Below are 24,260 nucleotides of genomic sequence, written 5' to 3' on the forward strand. Positions count from 1 at the left end.
GCACACGATGTTGTTATTCGGTAATGACCTCTAGACTGGTGATCGATGCTGCACACAACTCACAGTGTTAACTGGTATTGAACTACTGTAACCAGTTCGTGGTGAGGTGTAGCACAGAGCGACATGACGAAAACGTTATGAGGCTTTTTTGAGTGAGTGAAGGGTTGATGGTGAGTATTATTAGCCCAGACTTCCTAATTTCCCTTTAGAATCTTCTTGAAAGGTTTATAAGGAATTGGTTTATAAGGCAAATTACTGCAAATACTGCAGGTTATGATGTGCAGAATACACAGTACATATTTCACAGCACATATTGAGGGACATTCATCATAAAGATGCATATTTTGACCCTTAACTGGCCACATTCTTTCTTGTAGAGCTCACCGTCAGCGAAATGCTCCGTGTGCCAGAAGCCGCAGATATTAAACTCCAGGAGAAACCTTGGGAAGGAGAGAGAAGAGGAGAGTGGACAGAGAGAGGGAGTCAATTAGGCGGCCATCGTTATAGACCAAAGCAGATTGCAAGCAGATTGCGTGCAGCTTTCAGAAACTGGGCCAGGACCCAAAGTTGTGTCATGGGAATATTAAAATGGGTCCTCAAGATATTCAGCAGTAATTGGTATCTTTGGTAGCTGTATTTTTTTATTTTTTTTTAAACTGGATGACCAGCTTGTTTTTTCTAATGAAGCTAATGAACTCACTACTGTAAAAGCTGAAGCTGTTCATGAAAAGACATCCATTTATAAACTTCCCTTGCTCCAATTCAGGGTGATAACTTTTCAGAAAATAGTTCAACATTTTGGGGAAAGACACGTCTTCGCTTTCATGTGAATATAAAGGTATCGTCTGCAGCCGGTTAGCTTAGCTGAGCATGAAGACTGGAAAAAGAGGGACGCAGCTCTGTTCAGCCAGGCTCTATTGAAAGGTAAGAAAATCCGCCTACTCGCATCTCTACAGCTCACTAATTAACATGTCACGCCTGGTTTGTTTAATCCATAAAAAACATGTTCAGACTGCAAAAATGCCATGATGTGGTTTTACTGAACGTAGCCAAGCTTAGGTCTGTTGTGTCAAGAAATGAAACGGACATGCATGACGTTTAGACTAAGTAGATGAAGTAAGCGTTTTTTGTCATCTTGGGACAGAGCCAGGCTAGCTGTTTCCCCCGGTTTACAGTGTTTGTGCTAAACTGACTGACTGTTGGCAGCAGCTTCATATTTACCATACAGATACGAGAGCTGTATTGAACGTCTTATCTAACTCCCGGCAAGGAAGCAAAGAAACATAGCCCCCTAACTATAATGATTTTGTGTTGTCAATAAAGAGAAAAACTTTCCAATACTTTTACAGAAAGAACAGATGTGCTGATATTCTGGTTGCCACAGAGCAAAACTTACAGAAGGAAGTTGGAGAGGAACCACTTGAGGGCTGAAGCCAAACCATAGAACGGCTGAAGAGATAAACAAAGTACAGTTAGTGCAGAATTGACTGGACATATTGTTAATAACATTGTATAGAGCGTGAGCGTACTGTACGTACACTGAGAAGTGGACGGGCGCTGCTGACGGAGTGCAAGTTCATCTTACACATGGCCTGGTAGTCAAACAAGGACACCCTGAAGGGACAAACACACACACACACACACACACACACACACACACACACACACACACACACACACACACACACACACACAAAAGCAATTGGTGTTGCTCTTCAGGCAGTATTTCACTGGCTTATATCGATTCCTTGACCCCGCAGAGACGATTACACACAGTGTCGTATAGCTGAGCTTAACCTCTGTAGAAACCCTGATCCCTGACTTAAGTTAAAAAGAAAGAAACCCGAGAGAAAATCATCTCAGCACTTGGATGGTTTTCCTTTTTAAACAGGAGATTGAGCCAGTATTTTGATTTTGTCTTATTTTACTACACTATTTGGTCTTTGTGCAGGTAGAAGCACAAGATGTAAATACACAAATTTGCAGAGGGATGCGCATACAGACTGCAAATGCGCACACACACACACAGCCGCTGAAGTCCATGCATGCTCAAAACCAGTTATGTAATATCCTGTGTCAAATGAAGCATGACGAAATGTTTTAGCCGTTTAAAAATAGCACATCACTCATGAGATTTCAAACATAAAAGATGGGCGAAAAGTAAGAGGGAGAAAAATCCAGAGCAGTCAAAGAAGCTCAAAGGGCGGCGAAAGGGAAAAGCAGGGATATTTGTACCACAAACACAGAGGTGGGTGAATTAGCTACCCTCTGCACGTATACTGAACAGCACAGGGCAGAAACTCTCCCGTTCTATAGCATTAAAAACAAAGCTCTTGAGTCGCTGTAATGATAGTAAAGCATGCCCTCAGGCTATGTTTCACACGCATACTGATGCATGGCTTAGGCGTACAAGATCCAAAAAGTAAATGGAAAACATTTACAAGCCAACCTCCTGGTTAAGACAAGGCACAACAACAACTACGTCTGTTTGTGATACAGCATGTAATCAAATTCAAGAGCCAGACTCAAATGCATGCTGTTATGCGCATGAGACACAATATGGCACGTGACATTTGCAGCGTGGGGGCACTGCGGCTTCAAGAGATTTAGAGAAGTTTATATGACGTTTAACACGCTTGGGCTCTTAAAGCCCCCCATCAGGACCCCCATTAACCCCTCTGTCCTTTGCGAACAGCCAGGCAATGACAACCAGACATTACCTTTTGAACATGCCCATTCGGATTAGCGTGGTCATCACTGATCCATCAATCTCACCGAAGAACCTTCCCGCCTATCAGAAAAGAGAAAGGCACTATGACCTCAGTGTGAAATGCATCATCAGGCATTCATCCAGTGAGTGTGTGTATTTGTTTAACAGTAATTTTTTTTTGTTGCTGTATCTCTTTCACTCAGTCGAGACGGGCCCTACAGGTATCTATTTAAAGAACAGGTCAACATTTTGGGAAATTCACTTACTCATTTTTTCAGCTCGGCTGCCTAAAGGTAACAAATCCATAGATTATCACATCTAAACCTCACTTATTAACATCTTAAATCTCGTTTGTTTAATCCTTTTTAAATCAGATTTGGTGAGCGCTGCCTCCTGTAAAAAGCAGAATAAAAAACAAAAACCCTCACCATAAACTATGACTGTACAGTAAAACTACAGGGCACACTGCTGCTTTGCTTATGATTTGCTGTGTTGCATAATTGCAGGCTGAGCTACTTATACAGTTGTTGTGATTCATGAGTACTGATTCATTTTTACTGCTTATCATTGATAGTTACTGTGGGAAAAGGTTGACAATTAAAAATGTGAATATATAAAAATATTATGACTCCATCTTTTCACTGCTGGGGTGTAAAAAACACACATCTTGAAATATTTTTTTGGGGCCCAAAGGCCACTGAAGTTGTTCTTAACATTAACAACCAAATGAGATTATGTAAGGCAATGGCACATGCAAAAAGTCAAATTCATGTGGTTTTGAGTCCTATTCATAGCGAGCTGGACGTTGTCCGGTTGGACGCAGTGTCCCGGCCACAGACAGGATGTCTGCACTGCTTGTTAACAGTGGTGCAGAGAAGGAGAGGCGAGACTTCTCACTGAACGACGGGAACATTTAAGTGATCGTGAGATAAAAGGCACAGAATATTGTGGATCAGTATTCCAAATGTGTTCCTTTTCTTGTTAGGCAATGAATCAATTAACAGGCACGAGAGCTCTAAAATAATCAGGCCGAGGATCAGAAAGTCTAGAAAGCATATTTCTGTGTGTGTGTGTGTGTGTGTGAACTCACATCATTGCGCTGTTCAGAAATGAGGACAAAGCCATTATTGTCAATCACAAAGCAGCTGATGTCCTGGAATGAGAGACAGAGACAGCGAAAGCAATTACTCACATAAATAAAGATCTGCGACAAAGATAACAAACACAATCGTTCATATCATTAAAAGCAACACGGGTCAGTTTTTTTTTACTTTTGTGGCTCCATATAGTTGCAAAAAGCTTGAATACCAAGATATGACACAGTTAAGTCATCAATTCATGCTAGCTTGAGAATTTATATTCACTATATATCGCACAAAAAGCAAGATATACTCACAAGGCTGTCACACCGAAGAGGACAAATCCCCTCTATATTAGAACACTGGAGGACAGACAGAGACAAAGAAAAGAATACGTCTCGTGTCTCACCATTAACAAGCCAAGGAAAGATTCTCTAAGAGTGAAAGTGCAGGTGACTGGAAGTGTGATATGTGTTATAATCTCTGTCAAGTGTTTAGAAGAGGGCATGTTTGTGTGCGTGAGGAAACGAGTTGAACACACGCTCTGCCTGCGGAGGTGTTCTGCTCGAACATGTGTCGGCGTAGACAAGCGCATGTACGTGTGAACGCGAGAAAAAGGCGTCCGTGTTGATAAGGTGAGAAGGTGTTATTTCGTGGGTCTCATCTACCTGCGACGGGCTCACGAGTGTCTCGATAGCAAGTTTGCACTTGTCACCTCAGCACGTCCGTGACTGTGTGTGTGTAATCTGCTTTAACTGGAGTGTGAAGCTGACTTCACAGAGCTCAGCAGGTGCCGAAGATGTTAAATTTGGGTCTGTGCGAAAAGGAGAGTGACGAGGGGAAATGATGCATACTTACATCCGTGTCGTTCGGCTGAGAGGACATGAAAAGAGGAACAAAGAGAGATAAAAGGAGAGGATGAAGAAGGGAGGGAAACATTAGTTCAGTCAGTGATGTGTAAGCTCGTTCACTGACTCTCGCTGTTGGTTTGCTGTTGACAAAGTCAAACGTGTGTGTTTCAGGAATGGATGAAAGCTTGCAGATCCTTCAAGAACGCAGATTTTTCATTGCAGCCTCAACAGGATTTGAAGCAGGCCTGAAGAAATCTAATAAATCAATGACATCCATGAAATGACAAATAATAATGGTCATAATAGGATTTATTTACTATACATCAGCCTTTGCAGGTGGACAAAAAGTTCTCCATCAACACTAAATTTCACCTCCTAACACTTTCCTTCATCAGTGGAGGGATCATGAGTTAATGTGAATAGTTCTCCTCATGACTTTAAGGTCACGTCTCATATCTACGGTATGGTGTCTATGGACAATATGTCTTCGAAATCACGGTCAGGCTATATAGAGCGTGTCCGAGTGTGAATGAGACACTCTGTCATCCTTTTCAATCCTATTACAGCCAAGTGTCAGTCTTTCTCTCCGCTTCCCATCGCTGCCTCCTGAAATAAACTACAATTCAGTGAGCGGCCTGACAGAAATGATCCTTCCCCACATGCTGTTGGCCTCATGGGGGACAGACATTTGTAAGAAACTACATTGTGTTTATCTAAATATTCTACTATAGGTCTTAAAAATCTGAGCCTTAAGATCTGCTAGTGAAACCTGTAGGTGTTATTCATGTAGCTTTAGCCAAAAATCCCCTCCATAAGCAACAGCTTTGTCATCAAGCCTCTTTACCTCTAACATCAGAGCGAGCTTTCTGACGAGGCTGAACACAGTTATAATACACCGCGTTGGTATTATAACCATGACACTGCACACTATTGCACACTGTGCTTTGCTAAGCTACATCACCTGAATTTACAAATCATCAAAGTGCATAAATGCATTTTAAAGAAAGCCGCTCCATTCCTGAATACAGACATTTATTCATTTCACACTTCAAAAGTTGCTGTGCAGTGCCATCACGAGCAATAAGCAAGAAACAAATATGGAATTAAAGAGACAGGAATAAACAGCTGAGACTTGTCCAAGAGATAAAGGACGTGTCAGGGTGTGAATGGCAGTAAATCTATCATCTTTTGATTCTCATTACTATCACCTCGCAGCCTCTCACTGCATCTCCACTCGCTGTCAGACGAAATTTAGCAGCAATGGACTATGAGAGACGTATGGGTGCTCACATCACACTGTAGGATCCACACTGTATATCTTAACGTGATGCATCCTCATAAAATTGTGGGTTTACAGATATAACCAGGGTGGGAACATCATGTGTCAGCGGAGCAGAGTGATGAGGTCTTTCTTTTTCTTATTCCTTCACATTTACACCTGTTTCTTTCTCTTTCACTTTTTCCCTTTTAAACACCATGGATGTACACACACACACACACACACACACACACACACACACACACACACACACACACACACACACACACACACACACACACACACACACACACACACACACACACACAGCAGAGTGTGCTGCACAGTGATGTCAGAACATCTTCCCATTAACATTTGGATGGTTCTTACCTTCACTAATTCATAATTCATCAACTAATAACATCTTATTTTAAGGTAGTCAACCTTGTACTGTAGCTGAAAGGTCAGACAAGGTTTCCCTCGCTTATGTAACTCTTCCCCTGAGATCTAAGGACTATGTGCAGAGTTTGATCACGTGAGCAATTGAAAATCGTGATCGAAATATTTCAAACATCTAATGATGGAGTACAATTAAAGTCAGATATAATCAATACTTTTCAGTGTATGCATGATCCATTAACATTGCATAAACACAATAAATTGAATTGCCAATATGATGGAAACCTAAAGACAAAATGCAATCTTATACATTTTCTTTCTTTTAACACTTGCACCCCATTGGTAGAAGTCTTTCTAGGTAAATATTTGTGGCTGCCATGTGACCTCCAGAATGCAGATATTTCATTTAGGATTTATAGCAGGTACAGCATCTTCACCCCCATGGGAGCTGAACACTTTAAATAGGCCACAGAGAAGATTTCACACATAAACACACACACGTGGAGGAGCACACATGAACATGCACAGTCAAGACAAGCACATACTGTGAGCGTACGCACACACAAACCCCATGAAATAAAGATGCCTGACAGTGAGCCCCTGACAGGTAGATAAGACGATTATGTAAGCTATCAGAGGAGGAGAGGGAGGGCTGAGGTGAGGAGGCAAGGGAAGAAGGAGGGAGTGAAGGAGCTGAGAGAGGGAGGATAGAAAGTATTGAGGGAAAGAAAGGAAATGGGAGGAGAGGAAACTGAGAATTTAAGCAGGAGGAGAGAGAGAGTTGGGAATCGAGATGACTTTCCATACAGCATAAATCTAGTGGATAACAAGGCTACTGCAAATGATGCTAATGACTTCCTAGTTGATGAATATGGACATAACAACACACTAGTGCACAGATGGTCATGCATATGGTCCCTGTCAACATGACAGACATGAACATTAATAGACACATACACATAAATAGTGCTCTCGTCTTCACACGTCCACCAACACAAACACACACACTCACAGAAACCCACTTGGGGGCTGCTCAGCCTCGATGTGGTAGCTATCCATCATGAAGAAGCTAGCCGGCAACCTTAATGCTCTTTTAACTGCTGTCATTTATAGCCATGGGAGCAAGAGAGGGAAGCAGCCAAGTTATCAAACACCTGCTACAGCAAAGGTGTTACGCCAAATTAAGCAAGTTCTTCTTGAATAAAATGTCCTCAAAGGTGTGGGAGAGCTGATGGGATGCGAAGGCCCTCCTCTGAAAGCAGTGCTGATGAAATCCTCTGTGTAGCGCGTAAAAATTGCAGCTGAAAACAATTGTAATGATGACACTTAATCTTTTAAAATAATATTTTAGGCAGGATAAGCCCCCCCTTTAATGGTGGGTGCAGTGATATGGAAAACACTGCATTAAGCTTTGAATTAAACAAAGTTTAAAAGCTGTAATTACCAACTAATGGAGCAGAAAAAGAGCCTATAATAATCCTTGACTCCTTGTCATACAGTAATAAATGGTGTCAGAATGGCCTGGTGGTTTGAAAGGATATCCTGAATACAGAACTACCACAGGTTAAACCCATGAAGCAGACAGCGTATTCATCAATAGCCATAACTTCTATTTAACAAGAAACTTAGCAGTATGCATGGCAACGTGGCGTTTGGTTAATGCCAACAATGTAAATGTGAAATCTGAAAGTCAAATCAGGAACACAGCCTTTGACAATCAAACCGACAAGTAAAAAGATACGAGCCGTTTCCCACTGAGTCAGTAATCAGAGCATTTCAATGCAGTCCTTTCATTCGGCATGAAAAATAAAGTGGTGAAGGTGCCGTATGAGAGCGGTCCAGCAAGAATCAAATGGATGCACAGATGTCCACAATTTTAGACTGATTACTTTGGGAGATACAGGAGTCCTTACTCAGCAGGGGGTGGAGGTGGTGGATGGTACTATTCTTCAGTTAACTTAAAAACAGCACGGTTGTGTTGTTTGTACTCCAAAAGCACTATAACGGCTCTATCCGTAAATATATCAAATATTTCTAATCAGTGCTAGCACTGTACTGCAATCGACTTGTCATATAGTGGGCATTCAAAAATACAAACAAAATAATAGAAATCTAATGGAAAAAAAGCAAAGCAACAATGCAATCATCACGGCATGTAATTCCCAAACAGCGCACAGGGCAACCTGACATTCGTCATTCCCTCACAGTGGGGCAGCAGGTAGTGCGTGTGCCTCACAGCAAGAAGGTTGCTGGTTCGATCCCCAGACAGGGCCTTTCTGTGTGAAGTTTGCATGTTCTTCCCGTGCATGCGTGGGTTCTCCAGGCACTCCGGCTTCCTCCCACAGACCAAAAACATGCTCGTTAGGTTAATTGGTGACTCTAAAATTGCCCCTAGGTGTGAGTGTGAGCATGAATGGTTGTCTGTGTATATGTTGCCCTGCGATCGACTGGCAACCGGTCCAGGGTATATCCCGCCTCTCACCCATTGACAGCTGGGATAGGCTCCAGCCCCCCCGCAACCCTGAAAGGGGTTAGGTGGTATAGAAGATGGATGGAAGGACATCCACTGAAAACTTGAAAGCACGAACATGCTGTCATATTCAAGAGAGAGTTTTTCTTTAGCAACCTTATTGTCACTGTCGCATTTCTTTCCTTTTCTTTCCTTCAATCCCACATATGAAGGATTCATTCAGTGAAAGGTCCGTCTGTGCTTACCTGTGCTACGATGGCCCAGAATCTGGACTCGATCACGTCCAGAGTCATCTGGACACCGATGGCTGCGGGCAGAGACAGAGAGGGAGAGGGAGAGGGAGAGGGAGAGGGAGAGGGAGAGGGAGAGGGAGAGGGAGAGAGGGGTGAATTAAGTGCAGTAAAATAAACTTGAACTTAAATCGATTTAAAAGGACACCTATAATGGAGGATGTGGCAGATGTAGTGCACACACAGGATATGGATAGTGAAAGGGAAACACCTCTGCTAGAGCAGTGCAGGGCTTTGAACTCCAAACCTCTCTCCATTGCATTATTAGCGCTGAAATGTCATGGCAACGACATGAAAGCGGGAAGAAAAATATGTACACCACCTGTGGCTGCACAGCATGATCTTTCCGGTGTTATTATCTTTTTTCCTCTACCTGTTTACCCATTTCCCATTGTACGGTTTGTGTGTTTTCAAGATCTGTCATTCCTCTTGCCGAGGCAGCAGCAAAAGCATTCATGCCACAGACTGTGTAAAACATGGATGTCACCGTAGGTTTCCACAAAGCCATTGGGAGGCTCAGGGACAGCGGCTCCAGCTGTTGTGTCTGACTGACTCTCAGCTAATCCAGAAATGGGCAAAGAGGTGGAGCATGGGTGGAGCTGAGGCGGGTTGCTGAAACCTAGCAGCTAGCTGGCACTCAAAGCAGACGTGCCCATAATTATGCATAACTGTAAGCCTTAATTCCAGGAACTGCAGTTTTTGGCTCTTCCGTGTTCGCTTTACTTTCAGCCCAGGAGGCTGCCGCTTGATTCATACACATGAGAATCACATAAGCCAAAAAATTTCATGTGAGATTCAACTATATACTTTGGCTCTGTCTCAGTTTTGACACTTAAAGATTTCCAAATTGCTTAATAGTGCACATTTTCCTCATGCTGCAATCACTTCTGTCTGATATGAAGAGTTTATAGCAGCACTGTGAGTGAGTAGTGTGATAACACTTTTGATGTTGTAGTGGTAGTAATACCAGTAGGACTAGTAGAAATATATGAATAGTATTAGTAACAGCACTGGTAGTCATAGGCATCACTGCTGTGATAATATGTTCAGTTTAAGCAGTGATTCCTTTAGAAGTAATGGTTGTAGCAGCAATAAATGGAGAGGGAAACTTTAATTCCAGCAGTTTAGAAGAAAGAACATTAATGAGCCGATTAATGTCCCAGGGTGAGAGACTATATCTCTCTCTCGGCTCTCAGGCTGGAGGAGTAGAGGAGGACCTGCTGTACAGATCAGCTCTGCCTTCAGAACTCAACTTATGAAAATCCTTTTACAGTAACTGGCCTTCTGAGCCTCAGCACCGCTGTGTGAACCGACTATTCTTAGACAGTGTGTGTCTGTGCACGCATGTGTGCGTCCGACCTCTGCCTACAACATAGCACTGCCAGTCACAAAACATTAAGCCAAGAATTAGTGTGTGTTTGTACATGTTTCAGCCGCGCATGTACGCACACACACGGCGGCAGAACGATTGCTTGTGTCAGCTTAGGGCTGCAACGTCCATCAGCATTTTAGTCAGCGTGGTAATGCAAAAAGGAACTGTAATTGCATAAGTTCTCAGTGCACATACTGTATGCACCCACACACACAGCAAATACACACACACACACACACACACACACACACACACACACACACACTGCGAGGGAAGATATGACACTTCATATTAGCATCAAAGACTCAGCGTTTTCCTCCCAGCGTGCTTTGTACAGCCACACAGGGAAAGCCTCCGCGGTGCTCTCAATACACAAAACACATATAAGCACAAATGCCTGCGCGCACACACACACACCCACCTCCCCTCACAGAGCCTGCACTAATACCCAACCACACACATGCACGTCATCATTTGCCGTAATAAATATACGCAGTAGAATAATTACTTTAATGGAGTCAGGTGGCAGGGAGGCTTTATTATGAGGGAGATTAGTTTATGGGTTGGTCATTTTCAGGTCTGGCTGGGAGGAAAAAAGAGAGCAGAGAGGAAGGGACTTGTTTTGTTAGCTGAAGATAGATTTAGACACATTTAGTGCTTTAATGTCAGACCTCAGCCGTACATCAAAGGACCGTGCCAGTAGTGCTTTATGTCTTACCCTACTCACTACAAATCACAAATACGTCACACCACAGCTTGGGATACGCTGATCCAATTTCTGATTTCAATTTCATTTTCATGTAAGGTAACATGAGACCGGGCGGCACGGTGAGGCAGCAGGTAGTGTGCGTGCCTCACAGCAAGAAGGTCACCGGTTCGATCCCCGGGTCGGGCAGGGCCTTTCTGTGTGAAGTTTGCATGTTCTTCCCGTGCATGCGTGGGTTCTCTCCGGGCACTCCGGCTTCCTCCCACAGACCAAAAACATGCTCATTAGGTTAAGTGGTGACTCTATCGTACCCCGCCTCTCGCCCAATGACAGCTGGGATAGGCTCCAGCACCCCTGCAACCCAGAGAAGGGATAGTCGGGTATAGACGATGGATGGATGGTAACATGAGACCAGAAACTGCTGTGCCACTAAAAGATCACTTGGCAACCCAGCATGACTGAATGCATCTGACTTATATTGAAAACAGTGAATTGAATAATCGCATTGACAAAGAAACAATATTTGAAGTGGATTAGTCATGCCGTGGTCATTACTGATCCAGTGTATGGGATCATTAATCACAGCTAATCACTTTGCAGTCCATCAGTTTTGTTGCTGGGATTTTAGAAATATAAAGTCCACGTGTCCCCAGCAAAACCCCTACCTATAAAACTATGAAATGTTATGAAACCAAACTGTGTAAACTTTTCCATGGAATTTTGAAAAATCTTACACACTGGTATGGTGAATTCTTCTCAGTCCGTACCTATTGGCTGAAAAGTTCAACACATCTCATTCAATTATGCTTGTGAGATGCTATTAGGCCATGCATTATGGATCAGTGAGAGCAAGAATAAACTATGAGCTGTACGTCTTCATGGGGATCAGTCCAGTCTCTGTATGCATGTCTGGTTTGTGTGTGTGTGCCGTGGATTCCATCCAATCTCTTGAAAATCAGTCAAATCATGGCCGTAATCAGCCTGTAATCAGCCATGTACACAGAAAAGTTGGTTTAGTTGATTGGGGGGTTGTTTATCTGCTCATACAGCTCCAGGACGGCTGTTCAAAAATGTCCAAAGTGTTAAAATATACATTACAATGCATGCGATCTGTCATTTTGTCCCCCGGATGATAAAATATCACATGTAAGGATGCAAAATCAATGTCAAAAAGCACATGGGATATACGACTGGTGATTTGTGAAATTTTCATCCTACACATCTGTCCTCAGTAGTGCTTGTGACCTTGAAGTCATCTCCCTCCACAGTAATCTCAGATAAAGTGTTGGAAGGCCATTATGGAGGGCAGCAGTAATCTGCCTTCTTTCCCACTCTGAGTTGGAGGCCAAATCTAATTAAAACCATCACACTGATCCCTGTGTGTGTGTGTGTGTGTGTGTGTGTGTGTGTGTCGTAATAGATGTTATTTTTCCATAATGTGTCTAACAGCTAGCAAGCATAACTCGATGTGTGTTCAGTTTGCATACAAGTGTGTATACAAGAATATGTATGACCTTGCATGCATGCAATGAAGAGCGTGGATGTGTGTGTGCTGACGAGCTTGAACATGTGCGCTTGCGTGTGTGTGCGTGTGTGAGACCGTATCTTGCACACTCACAGTCTGAGTTGCAATTAGTGTGAGCTGCCAATCACAGTGGAGTGCGCTTTCAACAGGAAATGAATTAATGAGGAAATAAATAAAAAATTAACGCAACCAGGAGCTGGAGTTAATTGGTTATTACACTAACGAGATAGGGGGATGAGAGATGCAGGGATGCGAACTGTGAATGATGGAGAGAAAGAATGTGAAAGGAAAAGGGGGACTGGGACGATGGTAAACAGACTCCAGGACAACAGAAACAAACATGGAGGCTTGTAAAAAGCCCAACCAAGCATCTCATTTGGCCTGGATGAAATGACTGGATGACCAACCCGCCTGTCTACCTACACACCTGCCGAGTTCCACAACTCTGCATGTGCACTCATTGTGAATGACCCGAGTCTCCCACAAGGCTGGGCAGATATATCACCAAAGCTATAGCCAGCTAGTCACAAGAATGGCAGAGAAAGTAGCGGTAGCACACATCCACCGCAGTGAACAGGCCGGGTAGCTGATTCAGGCTGAAAGCTACAATAATTTGCAAGTGCTAATACATTTGGAAATACAATTAATGCTGCCCGGATTACATTTTTATCAACATAATAAGGAAATATTTTGCTATATGAAGTATCTCATTTGGTTTTCTGACAATATCCGCTTGTAACAAATGAAGCGTGATTAACGTTTTACAATTACGTCTAGACAATTTAAACGGCCAGTTGTTGGTCCGGGAATGATTGTTGTCTTGGTTAAATAGTGAAAAATTCAATGGCGACATATGGCAGGATGTTGTTCTTTCCCTCCAGTATATTTAACCAAAAACACCCTCTTTTCCAAATCAAAGTGTTTTTGTAGCCTAAACCTAACCACATCCAGGATGTGGGGCACAACCCCTGGTCTCCATCAGTCTGATGCTTTGTACACCCACCATCCACTCCAACCACTTTCCAAAGACTTCTGTGGCCCTCGGAAAAAAACACTTGTGAACATAATGCAGCTATTAATCATAATTCGTAGGAACCAGGGCGGCATAGTCCTGCCACTAAAGCTTACTATAATTGAACTGAGCGACTGAATGAGACAGGGAAAGGTGAAGAGTTGCTGGCCTTTTGCTAAATGGAGCAGCAAGAGTGTCAAGTGTCTGACAGACTGTGAAGAAAGAGAGGGATGGGGGATGATGGTGGAAGAAGAATATCTATCCATCTATCTGTCTGTCTGTCTGTTTTTACTTTGTTGACACACAGTGTGGTGACTGTGCAGTTCTATAAATGGGTGCCGGCATGTGTTCGCGCATTTTTGACATCACACAGTGTGTTTGACTGTGCGTGCGTGTGTGTGTGTGTGAGAGTGTGTGCTGGACTGAGATGGCACAGGAGGTCAGCTTGTGTTAAATGACCAGAGTGCAGAGCTGGTGTTGATGGTTCCGTTAGCAAGACCCTGGAGTCGAGGCTAAATATAAAGGAACACACACACACACACACACACACACACACACACACACACACACACACACACACACACACACACACACACACACAACAGAGTCAATAAATTAAACTGACACAATGGCTACGTCTCTGGGCACAGAGGAGACACTGAAAATAAGGCCACTAGTGAGGAGGTCATTTCATCCTTTTCACACACACACACACACACACACACACACACACACACACACACACACACACACACACACACACACACAGTAGAGTATGCTTTAGCACAAATGTGTTAAAATGACATAATAAACACAAAATTGGAAAACAGCAAGGGAGTAAGAGAGAGAAGAAAAGAGTTCAAGACCAAAGGAATGAAGGACATACACATAAACACACACACGCACACACACAATCAACCAAAAATGGAGAGACACACATGCAGAGATACAGGTCATCAACAGAGCACACGCATTGTAATCAAAGGACCAGATCAATTGATGTAATGGAGTCAGGTGGTCCAGGTGGAGGGAGAGAGAGTGATGGAGGGATGAAGAGGGACGACACGGCGGGCAGGAAAAGGATAAGACGAAAAGCGGAGGGGATGAAAGAGGATGAATTGATTTTTAATAATGTTATGAGTTGGAAACCCTTTCATTTCAACAGAGCGTGGCTATCAATAATAGAGTGCGTGAGATCAAATGGTGGTGCGTGAGCGTGCATGAGAGTACGTGTGTTTCTCATTCTTTTTAGGGATGGTGTGTGTGTGTGTGTGTGTGGGGGGGGGTGTTTAACAATCATTGAGCACCAGCTTTTAATTTAAAATCCACATCTACTCTTTTGGAGGTCAGCAAAAACAAGAGTATTAAGTGACTCTTAAAGCTAAAAGCTTCAACAGGAAGGAAGCATTTTCTTAGCTGTGTGTTCGCTTCACTCCACTTGTGTGTGTTTGATATCAGCAAAAGCAACTGATTCACAAAATCTGTTTTTTATGCATTTTGTGCCTACTTCGAAATCTTAAAATGTGTTCTGTGTTTGAACCAAGTGTGGACTGCAAGATTACTGTTTATCTGAACAAACGTCAAAGGCTGTCATGCATCTGTCTTGACTGTCTCTTTCTACACACACACACACACTGACAATCATACCAACACAAACATGCAGAGATTATAGCTTTCTCACTTAAAAATGTCACTTGTGCTTTGTTCCTCTCACTCCCTCGCAAACACACAAACACATAATTGTAGTCTTTATGGGCAAATGTCAAACATTCATCTATATGATGGACCAGAGAGAGAGGCGGTTGAGAACATCTTTTCTTTTTTTGAGTCTTTTTCTCCTGTTTTCTACCACATCTTTCTTTCCATCCTCTTTAATATGTGACTGTTTGGCCCTGTGAAAAAACAGCTATCGTCCATACGGCTCACCCTGTAATCTGCATCTCGCTTCGCTTGTACTGCATGGCCAAAAAGAAAAACAACTTGAAGATGACAAACAGCATTAAAGCTCAATACTGAGAAGAATGCTGCATGAATAAGAAATGCAAACATAACAATAAAGGCACGGGCAAAGAGGGATTTCTGTAATGATTTAAAGAATTTATGGATATTATGTTATTGCTGTGATCTGCTGTTGATGAAAGAAAACTGCAGGGACGCAAACATGACATTCCACATCTCTGCACCATTTCTACCGCATTCCTTGAAATTGGGGAGGGGAAGGAGACTCAAGTTGTCGTATTTGTCAAATAAAAAACTGTCCTCAAGTCTTCCTCAAATGTTCCTTTTCTGATCGGTAAATAAACTTTTGCTCTTTCTATTCTTTAATGAACTGTGCATGGATTGAGTGGAAAATGCATGCAGAGCGGCAAAACACCGATCGCAGTGAAGTGAACTGCCTGGGAGATTTTTTTAGCAATTAAATTTGGATTTTTCACTAAAACGTTTGAGTTTTATTTGGGTAAATGAGTACACAAAAGTTTAAAATGCAGAAATCATGCTGCTATTGTCCTTTTATCATTACTCATGTTGCTGCCATCAGATTCAAAATGAGCATATATTTCAATATCATAATACTATACTGGAGGACTGGCATCAGTGCACCTCTTCTTCTAAAGTTAACAGTGTCGGAACTGAAGATTCTTCTACAGTTCACTCTGGATGAGGGCATCCTTTATCTGACTAATATCTCCCATCCCACATAGTTTTTCAAGACCCTGACTAATAAAAAAAAAGACACTCACTTCACAAACACAGAGGAGTAACCTTTCAACTCAAATACCAAAATTACTGTTTGTGTTTCCCAAAAGCAGCAGTGCTATGTTCAACAAAGCCTGAGCAGATCCCATGACTTTCTGATGAAGACTGTTCAATAAACTGATGTTGCCAGGCAACAACCACTGATCCAGCCAGTAAAAGGAGTTATGGCAAATTCTGGTCGACACCTGAGAGAGAAAAAAAAGTTCAGCAACAGTTGGTTGCAAGAATCAGTTTGAATAGAAATCCTTGATGTCTGAACACACACCAACTGACGCACCAGCACGTGCAGAGAAACATAAGAATGTGCATTCAAAGAACCATTTAAACCGGGATGTGACATACACAAATAAACCCAAACACAAACACACACACACACACACACACACACACACACACACACACACACACACACACACACACACACACACACACACACACACACACAAGAAAGTACACACACGAGCACAGACACCCACATACACATGTTAGAACATCCTCCTGACCTCAGCTCACTTAACGCTTACAACTGACAACCAATCAAATCTGACCTCTGACCTTAAACCTTTCAGCTTGGTTCGTTGTGTTTAGTGACAACTTCAAGCGAGAGGCAGAAGAACACAGACGCACACACCTCTGTGCTGAAGCTCGCTAACCTCAGAGGAGTCGCCAGAGGCTGCACTGACATCACGTTACCAAAGCAACAGGCAGAGGGCTGCGATTGGACGAAAAGGATGATGACTCAACCACCCTCCCTCATCCTCCTCCTCTCCCTCACCATAATCTGCCTCTCTCTCTCTCTCACTTTCTCATGCGCAACTTTTTGAACGTCAAGGATGCAGACGGAGGCGCGGGCATGGGCAGAGCCACATGATATTTTCAATTAAAATGGTGGCACGCGCTGGCTCGCACTAACTAGCTCTGAGTTATACAGACAGGACACACACTCACACTCACACACTCTGAATACAGCTGCAAATTTGTTGAGCAGGTACCCCATTCCCTGAGGAGCAAACACTACACTCTAAACATAATAAAAGAGGAATGAAGTCACCCGTTCACAGAGCTGTGTTGACGGGTGTCTTTTATTGTGAAATCCACTGACACAGCTAAAAGATGAACAGAGGACCCTGTCACCCGCATTTAGCTGTTTGCAGGTGACAGAACAGAAGTGACAGAGTGTTGAATGGGTAGCCTGTTTCTTTAAAATGGAAATAAGTGCAGCTGATGCCGGTGGTGTAAGTGTGTGTGGACCTTCTAAGTCAGCAGAGCCTACCTTAAGTTAACCTAGTTTCACAGCCTTCTTGAGCAGGCCTGTTGGAGGCACGCTCACTAAATCATTCATAGTGGAGAGACAGGGCGAAACATGTTCCTGTGTGTGTGTGTGTGTGTGTGTGTGTGTGTGTGTGTGTGTGTGTGTGTGCGCGATAGAGAATAAAGAGTGAATGCAAAACGCTTGGCTCTTTCTTCTGTTCAGAATGTTTACATGGCAGTTTGCGCTCACATTGAACATTTCGTCAAACACATCAAAAAGGAATTAAAGTGGCGACATTTTGTGCCTCTAATTTGGTGTGAAATTCAATTACCTACTCAATTTTTTATAATGTGAAAGGAGATCATCATGGTACTGTGTGTGTGTGTGTGTGATCACCCCTCTTTCATTACCTCACTAATCCAATTTTATTATGGCAGAACTTAAGTATCCGAATTTTAAAGGAGTAGTTCAACATTTTTGGGTTTATATATATTGTATGAACTTCACCCCCAAAAAACAAACCTAGCTAGTGCACGAGCTAAACAAACCTATTGTAATGAGGTAATCAATCATGCATTATTTGTTTTATTGGCCTCAACACTGACACTGACGCATTATCACCTCATAAAGTTGATACGGTGACTGCGTTGGCAAATAGTCCAGAGGGAAATATCTGGCTCCTTAGCAGCTAAATACTGCAGCCAGGTCATAATTATCCGCGGGGTCAATGCTAAAGACTGTTTTTACATTACATGTCGTCATTTGGCCGTTGTTAGTGTATAACATTGATTAGCGGTACTTTAAGGCGCTTGACAGTTGTTCGGCGTATTTCTTCACTTTGGACAGAGCCAGGTTTTCCCCTTGCCTCCAGTCATGCACAACATTCTTATTGATCTTCGCAGCTCATTCACAAGAACAAAGGAAATGAGGATATTTGCAATAATATCAAACTGTCTCTTTAAGGTGAAGGAAAGAAAAGGCACGGAAACATCTCCTCCCTTTTCCACCTCTTCTTCTACTTCCATGTTTACTCCCTCTCTCCTCTTCTCTTCTGTCTCTCTAAAATGACAGATGGTCCTCGCTCACCTCTCCCCTGTTTATCTCTCCATTATCCCTCTCTCTTTTTCACTCAATTCTTCTTTTGATCTCTTGTTGCTAGTCAATCTCCCCGTCTCTTTCATTTTACCCCCCATCCCTCAGTTGTCCTCTTGTTCTTTCTTTCTTTCTTTCTTTCTTTCTGTCACCTCTTCTTCACCTTCCACTCTCCTCTCATCTCGCCTCCCTCGCTCTCGTCTCCTGTCTGACCCACGCCTCTCTTTCTCTCTCTCTCGCTGTATTCCTCCCCTCTAGGAAATCCCTCTCTACCATCTGTCTGGCTGTGATGAATTCAGAGCCTTTCAGAACAAATCAACTTGGTCAAATTAATGAGGCTCTCCAAGGGGATAAACTTTGTGCGAATGTGTGCGTGAGAGTGAGTGTGTGCACCTAAAATGCTTCATAATCCGTCATCTGTGCCACTTAATTTATCCTGCAGTTACAGATAGCACGTTACAGGCAATACACCAGGCGAGGCTGGCTGTACACATTGAGTTCCTTAAGCCATCGCAGGTCAGGAGCCCAGACTGGCCTGCTGTTGGTTGTTCTAACATGCTAACTGCTGCTTTTTTGTTTGGTTTTGTTTTGGTTTTATTTGTGTGTTTTCTGTTTTGTTTTTTTAAGTAAGTTAACTTTCAGCTACACAGTCCAAAAATGTAACTGCCAAATGTCCAATTTCATGACTGCATCACAAGCCAAGTTCGGCCTATGCGGGGCCACTTCGTCTGGCCGCGAGCTACGATTTTAGCATTCTGATTGCAAGATGCACCAGTGCTGCTGGAGGCAAAGGAACATATCATTTTGCTTTGGAAAACATGAAGCGACACTCAGGAAATATGGTGTTTCAAAAAGAGGCAAACTAATTTCACAAATTAACAATACAATAATGCTAAGCATGTATTAATCACTGTACACTTGCATAAGCATACCAGTTTTTATGCAAACAGTATGGTTAATGTTATCATAATGCAGGTGAATTGTTAAGCTAAAAACGTTCCTTTCAGAGCCACAAATAAGGGTGTAAATAAAGTGTGCGATAAAATAATCCTGGGAAGAATACTAGGAAAAGTCATTCCAAACAAAGTTTATTAGCAATAATGCAGCATTTGTTGTTTGTTTGTTTTTTCTCAAAATGATAAAAAAAAATTTAGGTGACACATCTGAACGTATTTCCTTTTGAAATGGGATCCTGAGGTCGGAAATGAGACAGTGATCAATCTTAGGGGCAAGCTAAGCCTGTAAAATGAAAGGCAGGTCAATTTGATAGGAAAGGCAGGAAAACTGTTGTAAAAATTGATTTGTGACTTGAGGTCACTGCTGCAGATGCACCATTATCCAGAAAGCAGCACTTTTCCAGGAAAGACAAGAGGCCATTTCATTGGATCTTTAAAGCAGTGCACTGAAATCACTTAGTGAAATAATACTGTGATAGTCCAGAAAAAATTCTGTCAATCTAGTCTAAATTTATTACCACTTTTAATGCATGTAGTGCAATACCATCCTTCACAAAAGATTTTAGAAGTGCTTTAAATCTAAGAAGGAAAACAAGAATACCAGACATACATATAAAACATAAAAGCATTGTGAACACAATGCTCTATTCAGCAAAAGCCTGTCTGGAAAACTGTGTCTCACAGCATGAATTAAAACATGATTGATTTCTAATGGAGCAATTGTCATTGACCATATTGACCAACGGGCCATAAAACTGTCTGGTCAGTAAGAGGCTGATTCACGGATGATAGAAAACACTGATATATGGGAACAGACATCAATGACTCCTTGGATGGGTCCATAGGCATACAATTTCGCTGTTCCTATGTGTGTGTGTGTGTGTGTGTGTGTGTGTGTGTGTGTGTGTGTGTGTGTGTGTGTGTGTGTGTGTGATGGATAGAGCCTTGAAGTCACTTGCTCCATGCAGGAACTAGTGGTTGTAGCACTAAACGCGCCTGGCCAGACCTGGTGTTAATACAAAGACTGGAGCCAATTCATCTTCACTGACACTCACCCAATAGCACAGTAAATTACAGAGCGAGGGACGGGTAGGGGTGCTAAAAGATAGAGAGAGAGAAAGATAGAGATGAGGGGAGAGACAAAATCGGTGGAGGAGAAAGAGAGGAGGAAGGAGGACGTTGCAGAAAGGCGAGAGACCATGTGCATCCATACGGTTCAAGCAGAAGCTCATGATGAGTGCAACAGAATGGCTTTAAATTCATATATCAACAATATTAGAGGCAATGAACAGCAATGAGTGGAAGGAGTTAATCATGCCTCCTACATAATAAATAAAACAATATTCCTGCAGCTGGGGAATGAATAAATCTGACAGAGAAATGCTGGGTGAAACTATAAAAGCACAGCAGAAAGGTTAAGAAAGACACTTTCTTGCTCCAAACCACTGCCTGTAATAATTTTTCATAACACGTATTTCCTGCATCATTGATGGAACAGAACCGGCCATAAAAGTCGCCTTGGCAGGAGGTGCTGGCACTAACAATGGATCCTCAAGCCGGAAGGCCTCTTTGCCAGACATACAAACAGCCTGAAAAAAAGTGGACACATCCCTTGGAGGAGCAAATAAATTAAGCTCACCTCGCGTTCTTATCTGGTGTTAAAAACCCCTTCCCTCTCAATCGGTGAATGAAGTCTCACAGAGGCAGTCTGAGGAGCCACAGTCTATATACTATTCTTTATAGAATTAAACTAACTTTTATAACGGCATTTTTCAGGCAGTGAGCACATTGTTTTCAACACCTGGTGCTGTATATACTTAAGCATTTGTGTTTACAGCAATGGGACACTACCACTGCAGTTTCAGATTTCCCAAGTTTTAGCTGTGCTCACCGCCAGGGACACAAAGTGCAGCCACTTATATAATTGAGTTTAACATTAAAGGTAAATTCTTGGAGAAGCGGTAAGACCATGATGTTAAAGACGGCCTTGGGTGCTAGAAGCCTTTTTTGGTCCTTTTCATCCATCAGGGATTGCTTTCAGGTTACATCACAGACAGCTGTCATTTCATCTGCTGCCGCTGAAAGGTCATCGAAAAACACAGTCAAAATTGAAGCAGATCAAATTTGAGTGCAGCACCAGCGTTTGCCGTCTTAACTCGCTCATTCAGATACAAAGAAGTTCTGCTGGCTGTGTGTGGAGAGGCTAAGGATGGTGCAAACATGCATTTATTTTCCATTTAAGTCTTTAAGAGAGGGGCCAAAACAGCAGCGTTAAACAGATATCACATAGTTACATAACAACACATTTAGCACAACAAAGCACAACAGTGAAATGAATCAATTTAGGCTATTTTCAACTGCACCGGCTTTTAAATATCTTTCTATATTTGATACAAAGTGTCCTTGAGCCTCGCACTAAATTCTCAGCTGCTGAAAGGTTGCATCACTGTGGCTCACCCTGGTCACTGACCTCTGCACTCTGGAGAGGAGGGGGCAGGACTAATTAGAGAACTAATTACCCCTTTGGGATAACACATGCATGCACATAGCACACACACACACACACACACACACACACACACACACACACACACACACACACACACACACACACACACACACAAGCACAAGCACACAGTCATTCCTTCTACTGTTAGAAAAGCAGATGTTCATCCTACTACAAAATGTCCTTGAACAAGAATAGATAACAAAACTTTCATGTGGGATGGCATATTGCACCTTCATTGCTATTCCAGTTATTCGAGCCAATCATCTTTTCATAACTACCAGTGAAGAGTGTGTCCTATATAGCCAGCACTGGCAGCAGTTACTGGCAGCGAAAACATATTTCTGTTTGCCAGGAAGTACATTCAAGACCAACGAAGCCAGCACAGCGCCCACATTTGGACAGGAAACCAGAGGACTCATGCTCAGGTTGTATTTCTGTGTGTGTGTATGCGTTGGGCAGCTGACCAGTCTAGTGTTTTAATTGGTCTGTGCAAAGACATGGAGCTGGCGACAGACAGTGATGTGTGCAAACTCAGGAAGGTGTACAGGTGCTGCTGACGAGTAAACAGAAGGGCAGGATGACACGTCTGAAATCCACATTGTGACATGCTGTTACAGTTAAACTGGTACATGGATGCATGATATTTCCTGTCTTATGCTCATTCATTGCTTATTTATTCGTCCTGATTTATTACAATATGACGAGTTACAGATTCTGGACTTCTAGAGATTCTTGTTTTTCCACTGCAGCTGGTACCCCGTCAATGTAGGTGGGATTCTTGTCTGATACTCATAGTGATGCCGGATGAAACCAACTTCACAAACACAGAAACCATTGAGGACATCTTTTACTTCTGAGATCCTTTCGTTGGCAGCCAAAACAGAGGAACATTTGCACTTTGTCACTTGACCACAGCGTGCAGGATATCCATGTCTGGTGACAATTCTCTCTGACCAATCACTGGTCAACAAGTTTAATTTTGGCTTGATGTAGCTCATGGAATTATGGTTAATTAGCGACAGCTGAAATGATCTGCCGCCGTCCATGCTGGTCATTCTAACCTCTGACAGCGATGGTTAGCGCTGGCTAAAAGTGAGAAGCTGCTGCCTGAATGTTTTCAACATTGCTCTTTGCTGATAAGAGCGAGATGAGAGATAACAGATCTAACAATAGATTCAGAGTTTGGTGAATCTGTGTATTTTGCCAGTGTGGTTGCCAGAACTCAAGAGCCCCTCGCACAGGTGTGGCTACATTTCTCACATTCACTCACTCTCATGTGCAGTGAAATGCTGCACTGTGGAGCCAGATGATTCACATGCTCATTAACAGCACAATATGTGTGTGTGTGTCAGCTATGATTCAGTCCATGTAAGCAAGCAGCCAAGTAATTATATGCTGTGTACAAACAAATACACAGCCCCCCCCCCCACCAGTTCATAACCCACTCCACACCCCTTTACTCCCCCAACTTCCCTCTTTCTGTCTGTCTGTCTGTCTGTCTGTCTGTCTGTCTGTCTGTCTGTCTGTCTGTCTGTCTGTCTGTCTGTCTGTCTGTCTGTCTGACTGTCTGTCTGTCTGGAAAATTATCACTGGTGTCTTCCAAAGGAAACATTTTTGCTTTCTCACAATGACTTCCACTAATGAACGCACTCTAACTTGGAAAACACGGCATGGATTTACCTTCATTTCTTGAGGATTTACCATGAAATGTTTCATTTTATCTTGTGAGGACCGTCTTTTTCTCCGGACAGATGCAGACGCAGACAGTGAGCGTTATACAAATACACGCACTCTAAAACATGTGTGCACATACAGCCATATGCACAAACATACTCTACAGACACACACGCACAAACACACACACACACACACACACACACACACACAAACACACAAACACACACACACACACACACACACACACACACACACACACACAAAGCCAGCCGTTACGAGAGCTGCCACAGGGAATAAATTGAAAATGAAAGCCGAGCGAGGGAGACGTGAGGAGAAAAAAAGGAA

The 24,260-nt window shown here is 42.8% G+C and overlaps 1 protein-coding gene across 3 annotated transcripts in view; it reads right to left on the bottom strand.

The window, feature by feature from the left end:
* Positions 1 to 24,260, bottom strand: part of cacna2d4a (calcium channel, voltage-dependent, alpha 2/delta subunit 4a) — an 80,584-nt gene that overhangs the window by 4,183 nt on the left and 52,141 nt on the right. For all 3 annotated transcript variants that reach the window (XM_070992509.1, XM_070992510.1, XM_070992508.1), the window contains 8 exons: positions 9,013 to 9,074; positions 4,648 to 4,662; positions 4,107 to 4,151; positions 3,801 to 3,863; positions 2,721 to 2,791; positions 1,539 to 1,614; positions 1,397 to 1,449; positions 385 to 440 (listed from right to left, as the gene is read on the bottom strand). In XM_070992509.1, coding sequence (XP_070848610.1) covers positions 385 to 440; positions 1,397 to 1,449; positions 1,539 to 1,614; positions 2,721 to 2,791; positions 3,801 to 3,863; positions 4,107 to 4,151; positions 4,648 to 4,662; positions 9,013 to 9,074 — 441 coding nt within the window. The remainder of the gene's footprint in view (positions 1 to 384; positions 441 to 1,396; positions 1,450 to 1,538; positions 1,615 to 2,720; positions 2,792 to 3,800; positions 3,864 to 4,106; positions 4,152 to 4,647; positions 4,663 to 9,012; positions 9,075 to 24,260) is intronic.

This window comes from Chaetodon trifascialis, chromosome 22 (assembly GCF_039877785.1).
Source record: "Chaetodon trifascialis isolate fChaTrf1 chromosome 22, fChaTrf1.hap1, whole genome shotgun sequence".
Classification (NCBI taxonomy): Eukaryota; Metazoa; Chordata; class Actinopteri; order Chaetodontiformes; family Chaetodontidae; genus Chaetodon; species Chaetodon trifascialis.